The sequence below is a fragment of the Cherax quadricarinatus genome, chromosome 57, assembly GCF_038502225.1.
Source record: "Cherax quadricarinatus isolate ZL_2023a chromosome 57, ASM3850222v1, whole genome shotgun sequence".
In the NCBI taxonomy this organism is placed as follows: Eukaryota; Metazoa; Arthropoda; class Malacostraca; order Decapoda; family Parastacidae; genus Cherax; species Cherax quadricarinatus.
Window position 1 is genome coordinate 12,759,278 of NC_091348.1, and position 9,675 is coordinate 12,768,952.

The following is a 9,675-nucleotide window of genomic DNA, read 5'->3' on the forward strand; positions in this document are numbered from 1 at the left end:
ATCCAATTCCTCGTATCAAGAGCCCCTCGTTGGCATTAAGGAACCTGCCTTGAAGGAAGAATACAAGACAGAAGTGTTGTAATATAACTGTAAGAGGACCTTGTATCCGCCCTCAACTGTACCCATCACTTAACACTAAGGTAACTACCTATTTAGCACCTCCCTATATACCCACATGTATTTCAGAGGTGACTGAGTACTTTTTACCTTGAATCATCAATTAGGTGCCGAAAGATATTTGGTGGAATGTCTCAAGTCGAAAAAAAAATGAAAAAATGGAAGTAACATCACCTTCGTTGTTGTTATTGGGACTAAAGGTTGATGGCCCCCGAGGGCCGTGTGAACCCTGGGACTGGTGAGTGGGTGAGTGGGTGAGTGAATGTGAGTGAATGAGTGGGTGAGTGAATGAGTGGGTGAGTGAATGAGTGGGTGAGTGAATGAGTGCGTGAGTGAATGAGTGGATGAGTGAATGTGTGAGTGAATGAGTGGGTGAGTGAATGAGTGGGTGAGTGAATGAGTGAGTGAATGAGTGGGTGAGTGAATGCGTGAGTGAATGAGTGAATGTGTGTGAGTGAATGAGTGGGTGAGTGAATAAGTGGGTGAGTGAATGAATGGATGAGTGAATGTGAGTGAATGAGTGGGTGAGTGAATGAGTGGGTGAGTGAGTGGGTGAGTGAATGAGTGGGTGAGTGAATGAGTGGGTGAGTGAATGAGTGGGTGAGTGAATGAGTGTGTGAGCGAATGAGTGGATGAGTGAATGAGTGGGTGAGTGAATAAGTGGGTGAGTGGGTGAGTGAATGAGTGGGTGAGTGAATGAGTGCGTGAGTGAATGAGTGCGTGAGTGAATGAGTGGATGAGTGAATATGTGTGAGTGAATGAGTGGGTGAGTGAATGAGTGGATGAGTGAATGAGTGTGTGAGTGAATGAGTGGGCGAGTGAATGAGTGGGTGAGTGAGTGGGTGAGTGAATGAGTGGGTGAGTGAATGAGTGGGTGAGCGAATGAGTGGATGAGTAAATGAGTACTCACCTAGTTGAGGTTGCGGGGGTCGAGTCCGAGCTCCTGGCCCCGCCTCTGTGAGTGAATGAGTGGGAGAGTGAATGAGTGGGTGAGTGAATGAGTGGGTGAGTGAATGAGTGGGTGAGTGGGTGAGTGAATGAGTGGGTGAGTGAATGAGTGCGTGAGTGGATGAGTGAATATGTGTGAGTGAATGAGTGGGTGAGTGAATGAGTGGTTGAGTGAATGAGTGGGTGAGTGAATGAGTGAATGAGTGTGTGAGTGAATGAGTGGGTGAGTGAATGAGTGGGTGAGTGAATGAATGGGTGAGTGAATGAGTGGGTGAGTGAATGAGTGGGTGAGTGGGTGAGTAAATGAGTGGGTGAGCGAATGAATGGGTGAGTGAATGAGTGGGTGAGTGAATGAGTGCGTGAGTGAATGAGTGGGTGAGTGAATGAGTGGGTGAGTGGGTGAGTGAATGAGTGGGTGAGTGAATGAGTACGTGGGTGAATGAGTGGGTGAGTGAATGAGTGGGTGAGTGAATGAGTGGGTGAGTGGATGAGTGGGTGAGTGAATGAATGGGTGAGTGAATTGGTAGGTGAGTGAATGAGTGCGTGAGTGAATGAGTGGGTGAGTGAATGAGTGGGTGAGTGAATGAGTGGGTGAGTGAATGAATGGGTGAGTGAATGAGTGGGTGAGTGAATGAGTGGGTGAGTGAATGAATGGGTGAGTGAATGAATGGGTGAGTGAATGAGTGGGTGAGTGAATGATTAGGTGAGTGAATGAATGGGTGAGTGAATGAATGGATGAGTGAATGAGTGTGTGAGTGAATGAGTGGGTGAGTGAATGAGTGGGTGAGTGAATGAGTGAGTGAATGGGTGAGTGAATGAGTGGATGAGTGAATGAATGAGTGGGTGAGTGGGAGTGAATGAGTGGGTGAGTGAGTGGATATGTGAGTGAATGGAAGAGTGAATGGGTGAGTGAATGGGTGAGTGAATGCGTGGGTGAGTAATGAAATTTATTTAGGTACAGGTACACATAAATACTGTAGAAAATTAAATTTACCTGGATGTAACTCATAAGATACCTACCAGTAAATGGTAACAAAGATAATTATTCTTTATCAAGGTTACAGAGACAAATAGGAATTTTAGGACGCTTAGTGTGGAAAATTGCATTTATCTGAATGTAACTCATTATATACATAACAGAAAATGATAACAAAGATAATTATTATTTATCAGAGTTACATAGACAAGTAGGAATTTGGGACACCTAGGTCGCAAAAAATATCCCCCTTCGATACCTACCACTGTCATAACCACAAGTTGCTCTGGACCTATTAATTAAATGAAATATACATACACCAGGAATACTGGTAAATATATAAATTTGTGGACTGTATATTAAAAATAATAAATGGTTATATATATACACAATTACATAACAGAAGGAAAATATATCTTAATATCACTCACCAATTTGACTGGATATTAAGTTGTATCATACTCAGAAAAACCTCACTAACTAAATTTATGAAAACACAGGCCATAATTATACACAAATCTAGAGAGCTTATCTGAGGTTCCTGGAGCTGTCTTGTCCAGTCGTCTGATATCTCAAGTTATGCAGGAATGCATGTCCAACAATTTCGCCTCCTATTTGAGAGGTGTCAGCCCAATTTTAACCTCTAGAGCACGAAAATTCCTTCCCATTACACTAACGTTTTATCCAATTCAAAACCAAGATGGCGAGTCTCGTCTGCGCAGATGCAGGCTTTCCGTTTTCTATGACATAAATATTATTAAATACAGTATGGCCATCTATTTACATATAAATACTGAATTTCTGGAAAATATATACAGTATTTTCCACACATAGGTCGCAAAAAATATCCTCCTTCGATATCTACAATAATCTAACTCTCCTCAAGTCACTCTGGCCCTATATTAATTTCAAATGAAATATACATCACCAGGAATTCTGGTAAAAACATTAATATAAATATGTGGACTGTATATATTACGGTGTGTCATACACAAAACCCCCTGCTTAAAATTACGAAGAAAATACTGGCCAGAATTTCAACATAAATAGACAACTTAGCTGGGGTTCCAAAGCTGTCCTGTCCATCTGCTTAATGCTCACGCTATGCAGGACTGCAAATCCAACAATTTCGGCTCCTATTTGAGAGGTTTTAAGCCCAATATAACTCCTAGAGTGCCGAAAATTCTTCCGATTTTCACTAACGTTTGTCTCGGTCCATTCAAAACATGGCGACTCCTCTCCAGCGACGCTCACCCATGGTTCTTTATTTATTTATAAATTAATTTTTATTACTTACAATATATTCCATCAATTTACATACAAAATACTGTATTTTTGGAGAATATACAGTATTTTCCACAAATACAATTACACAAATTATAATACATAAACAATATATGTGTAAATTACCTAGGATAATCAAAAAAAATGGTTACACAAAGTGACCTAGTTCCATTCAGGCTGTTACTGCTGGCCGCACGTACGTTGGATTACGTGCAGCCAGCAACAACTGCCTGGTTGATCAGGCCCTGATCCACCATAAGGCCTAGTCACAGACCGGGCCATGGGGGCGTTGACCCCCAGAACTCTCTCCAGGTATACTCCAGGTATTGGCGTCCTTGTAAGTAACTCAACTGTCTGAAAATCAATTACAACACAAGGAAATATTCTAGGAATAAAGTAACCTGAATGATTTACATTAACATTAAATGAAGCATCAGCTTTCAATAATACGTACCTGAACGTTAGTTATACAAGAAATCACTCTCCTCCCTTTCTCTACCTTCATTCACTAGGTACCTTTTAGCTCTCTTCCTGAACTGGCTTATGTTATGACTTTAATCCCTATTTTAGGGATTAACATATTCTCATCTGGTGGAGAAAGGTTACAATGTGTGGAAAATACTGTATATATTTTTCGGAAATACGGTAATTTATAGGTAAATAGATGCCCTATATTGTATTTTTAAAAGAAGTATGTTATCGAAAAAAAGAAGAGTCATTCGCCATCTTGGTTTTGAATTTTGTACAAACGTTGGTGTAATGGGAAGAATTTTTCGTACTCTAGAGGTTAAAATTGTGCTGACACCTCTCAAATAGGAGGCAAAATTGGTGGATGTGCATTCCTGCATAACTTGAGATATCAGACGACTGGACAAGACAGCTCCAGGAACCTCAGATAAGCTCTCTAGATTTGTGTGTAATTCTGGCCAGCATTATTTTCATAGATTTAGTTAGAGTGAGGTTTTCTGAGTATGATACACATTAATCTCCAGTCAAATTGGTGAGTGATATTAAGATATATTTTCCTTCTGTTATGTAATTGTGTATATATATAACCATTTATTATTTTTAATATACAGTCCACAAATTTATATATTTACCAGTATTCCTGGTGTATGTATATTTCATTTAATTAATAGGTCCAGAGCAACTTGTGGTTATGACAGTGGTAGGTATCGAAGGGGGACATTTTTTGCGACCTAGGTGTCCCAAATTCCTACTTGTCTATGTAACATTGATAAATAATAATTATCTTTGTTATCATTTACTGTTATGCACATAATTAGTTACATTCAGATAAATGTAATTTTTCCACATTTAAATTTGCCCGTTGGTCCTTCTTTAACCAGAGGTAATTAGTGAAGTCATTAATTAGTTAATTACTTAATAATTATATGTGAAATAACAGAAGGAGGTGGATGTTAAGTTCACAAATTTACTTAGTGTAGTGGATTATAATAATTACAATATTAATTTTGATAAGCTAAGCTCAAGTCTGGCTAAGTTTATATTAATTTGTATAATACTAATTTGATAAGACAATTCTGGCCAAGATTTATATCAGTGTATTTGTAATTGATAAGACAAGTGTGGATAAAGATTATATTGAGTATAATATTAATTTTGCTGTGCCAAATTCTGGCAAGGATTAATATTTGTATAATATTAATTTGATAAGCCAATTTTGGCCAAGATTTATATCAGTGTATGTGTAATTGATAAGCCATGTGTAGCTAATTATTAATGTGTATATTAATTTTGCTATGCCAAATTCTGGCAAGGATTTATTAATTTGTATAATATTAATTTTGATGAGCCAAGTTTGTATTAATGTACTTTTAAAATTTATATTATACATGTAATTGCTAAGCTCAAGTAGCTAGAATTTATTTAAAGGTAAGTTGTACTATTTACCTTTATAAAGTGCATAATTTAGTACATAATCAGTGTTATTAAGTTGAATTTAATACATTGCATCATGGCTGAAAATGAGGAAATTAATGTAGAAGACAAACATATGGAATATAGAGCAAAGAAAACATCTCTGCAAGCTAGAAAAAGGCATGTAACAAAAGCATACAATAAATGTTTGGAATTAATGAATCAAGAAACTATGAATATTGATGATTTAAAATTGTATTTAGATGCTTTAGGTAATAGATATGATTCATACAAATTATATTACAACAAATATGAAGGAGATTTGTTAGTAAACTGTGTAGATGAGACTGAAGTTTACCTGGAGAGAGTTCCGGGGGTCAACGCCCCCGCGGCCCGGTCTATGACCAGGCCTCCTGGTGGATCAGAGCCTGATCAACCAGGCTGTTGCTGCTAGCTGCACGCAAACCAACGTACGAGCCACAGCCCGGCTGATCAGGAACCGACTTTAGGTGCTTGTCCAGTGCCAGCTTGAAGACTGCCAGGGGTCTGTTGGTAATCCCCCTTGTGTATGCTGGGAGGCAGTTGAACAGTCTCGGGCCCCTGACACTTATTGTATGGTCTCTTAACGTGCTAGTGACACCCCTGCTTTTCATTGGGGGGATGTTGCATAGTCTGCCAAGTCTTTTGCTTTCGTAGTGAGTGATTTTCGTGTGCAAGTTCGGTACTAGTCCCTCTAGGATTTTCCAGGTGTATATAATCATGTATCTCTCCCGCCTGCATTCCAGGGAATACAGGTTTAGGAACCTCAAGCGCTCCCAGTAATTGAGGTGTTTTATCTCCGTTATTCGCGCCGTGAAGGTTCTCTGTACATTTTCTAGGTCAGCAATTTCACCTGCCTTGAAAGGTGCTGTTAGTGTGCAGCAATATTCCAGCCTAGATAGAACAAGTGACCTGAAGAGTGTCATCATGGGCTTGGCCTCCCTAGTTTTGAAGGTTCTCATTATCCATCCTGTCATTTTTCTAGCAGATGCGATTGATACAGTGTTGTGGTCCTTGAAGGTGAGATCCTCCGACATGATCACTCCCAGGTCTTTGACGTTGGTTGTGGAAAATTTTTAATTTTCCGAAACTATAGCGCCTAATAGGTGTTTTATGTGCCGATAGGAGTCAAAATGTATTTGAAAATGGAGTAGAACCAAGAGTTCCCTTGGCGCATGCGCGGATGTGCGGGGGAGGCGGGGGCGCGTATTGTTTTGAATGGTGGTGAGGAAGCTGAGAAAACATGGAACCACGAAATTGACGTTCACGGTGGCCTAAGGATTAATATAGGCCTCATTTCATAATAAGAAGTATCGTAATTGTTCCTGGTGGAGAGTGAGGGAACGGGATTTACGGGACCACAGTAATAGAGTGGTAAAAGTGTGATAAGAGAAGGAGCGGGTGACTGACGCGTCACAATAGACTGTGTCCTGGGGAAAATTACCCTTGGATTAATCATCACTCATCGGTCTCAGATCTTAATGGAGTGACCTCTAGTTTGTATAATAGTTATGAGACGTTAAATCGTCTTGTGAATTGTAATGTAATTAATGATAATAACGCTAAGTTAAGCGAATATGTGAAGTGAAATAAGTCGTTTGCTCCGAGTGAACACGCTAGACCTCGTTGTTAACGAGACGAGGAAAGGGAAACTCCTTGAGTCACGATGTCTAAAGCAGGACAAACCAGCGGATACCTCGTCCTGCGGGAATGAGAATCGTGTCGGTGTAGCAGGACATCGAAAATGAGATGGTGAATCAAGAAATGAGGAATATCCATCACCCACAGTTAAGTAACCCTTCTAGTTATAGCAACCTTAGACTGGCCAGTAGTGGTATGTTATGATTAGATAGGTTACGAGTGATCCAGCTACATCAAGTGACCACCAGAGAACATCTGGTAAGTATTGGGATTATGTACAAATGTTTTCCTTGACGGATGTATCCATGTGTGTCCTACCCCCCCCCCTTCATTCAGTTAAACTAATATAATCTATACAGTCCACAATTAATTAGTAGCCCCGTACTTGTGGGTGCTATCCAATCCATACTGGTCTCGGATAGATATGGATAAGATTGTGAGGCCGAAGGAATCACTTGCCGCGACCAGGGGTGATTAAGTTTTCTCACATGTCTACCCGGGGTGACTACGGTAAACATACAGTTAAGCACCCTAGGAAATTTTCCACATCTGCCCGCTGGTCCTCGTGAACCGGATGCAATCAGTGAAAAAATTAATTGAATTAATTACTTAATAATTAAGTGACTGATTGAAGGAGGTGGGTATAGGGTACACAAGTTTAATCGATCGTGTGGTGGATGATAATTAGCCCAATAAATTGCTAGCACATGGGTGGCTAGGATTTATACAAGAGTAAAGTGCAAGAATTACTCTTATAAGGCGTCTACTTAAGTAGTATAATGGGTGATTATTAATTCCCTAACCATGGCTGGGTCTGAGGAAGTTAGTGCGACTGGCAAGTCCATGGATGCCAAAGCAAAGAAAGCGTCACTACAAGCTCGGAAGGGTCATGTTACTAAATCATACAAGAAGTGTATGGAGTTAATGAAACAAGAAACGGTAAACCCTGATGAATTAAAGCTGCACCTAGATGCCTTAGGAAATAGACATGAGTCATATAGATTGTGGTTTAAAGACTATGAAAAGGAGCTGCTAGAGAACTGTGCAGATGATGCTGAAAGGGAGCGACTGCTAGATCAACATTATGAAGTGGAGGACAACATTGTGTCCTGCAAAACTAAGGCGTTGGAGAAGGTAAAGGGTGTAAACAATGTTGTTGGTCAACCTAGTAAGGAAAGTCAGAGGCATCTACCAAAACTCCCAGAATTATGTATGCCTGTGTTTAATCCGGGAGAACACTGGGAGGAGTTTTGGTCTATCTTCAAAGCAGTCGTACATGATAGGAGTGATCTTGCAAGTGTTACCAAATTATGCTATTTAAAGGGACAGGTAAGGGGAGATGCGCATGTTCTCATACAAGCATTCCCAAATGTAGATGACTCCTATAGTGAGGCAGTTGACTTGTTGGAGGTCACTTACGGTAACTTGGAGCAAAGTAGGCTGGACCTAGTAGCTAATTTGGCTAATTTGAAGACTCCAGATCACAACCGCACCAGTTTACAGCAATTTAGGATCAAACTAGAAAGCACTCTTAAGACCTTGAGTAATAAATATGATCTGGAGGGAGCAGAGTGGTTGTTGAGTGCCTTGATTCAGAATAAATTGAACCACAAGACCATAGAGTGGTTATCTAACAGATATCACAAGGGTTACTTCAGGTTGGAAGAAATAAGAGTGGGACTACAAGAGCTAATTGTCCAACTGCAGACCAGCCAACCCATTACCTCTAGGAATACCACGTCTACAGACCCCAGTGCTCCTGCCAAGTTCCACAAAGGGAAACCTTATCCTAATATCAATAATCCTAAGCCACCTACTACACGGGGTTATGTAGGCACGTATCAAGTGACAGGTGCCAGTTATAGTGGTTCTCCACCTCCAGGCAAGAGGAGGAAGTACCACAATAAGGGTAGCCCAGTTGATAAGAGGTCAGGCAAGGAAAGGAGAGATTGTATCTTCTGCAACGGTGCTCATTTCTCTAAGAACTGTGTAGTGATACTGGTCCTGTGGGGAGCAGCAGCAGGATAATACTGCACCACCTCTTGGGGCCCTTAACAACAACAACAGTTTGGTGTGTGATGGGCGCCAACACACGGTGTGATTCTCTCCTCCTCCATTTATATATATATACATTAGTCATGCAGATTACATGGTGAGTTTAAATATGTGGCCTGTAGTTATAACTTTTCTCTTGACATATGCAAGACATCACCATCCCTGTAGAAGCCATTATTAGATGTACTAGTCATTATATTTTGTTGTTGCAGAAGTACTATGAAGATTCTATGTTCAATAAAGCCTAGAGATAAGGCCTGTGTTTCTATCACAACAATTTATTGAACATAGAATCCTGGGCTACCTGGTGGTGATCCTGCGCTAGACTACATCACAACATGGAGCGTTTACTGAAACCTGAGAGGCTAGACTGTGACCCCAGCTTATCAACGGCTGCTCAGGAATGGAAGCACTGGTTTAAGACTTTCGAAAACTTCTTGGGAGCCCTTCCTAAAGAAGATCTAGATAAACTAAGTCTGCTCATCAATTTTGTGTCACCTAAGATATATGAGGCTATTTCTGAGTGTAATACCTACGAAGATGCTATCAAAACCCTCAAGTCTCAGTATATTAAACCTACAAATGAAATCTTTGCACGCTATCGCCTTGCAACTCGCCGCCAGCAGATTGATGAATCCTTAGAGGAATACTTTCAAGCACTGAAAATTTTAGGTAAGGACTGTCACTTCCAAGCAGTGACAGCTGCTCAGTATTGTGAAGAGTCCATCAGGGAT

At 40.4% G+C, this 9,675-nt stretch overlaps 1 protein-coding gene across 2 annotated transcripts in view; it reads right to left on the reverse strand.

The window, feature by feature from the left end:
- The window catches only part of LOC128693496 (uncharacterized), a 57,648-nt gene extending 57,303 nt beyond the window's left edge, over positions 1-345 (reverse strand). For both annotated transcript variants that reach the window (XM_070097370.1, XM_070097369.1), the window contains exon 1: positions 208-345. In XM_070097370.1, the coding sequence (XP_069953471.1) occupies positions 208-217 (10 nt within the window). In that variant the 5' untranslated portion in view covers positions 218-345. The remainder of the gene's footprint in view (positions 1-207) is intronic.
- Positions 346-9,675: the final 9,330 nt, after the last annotated feature.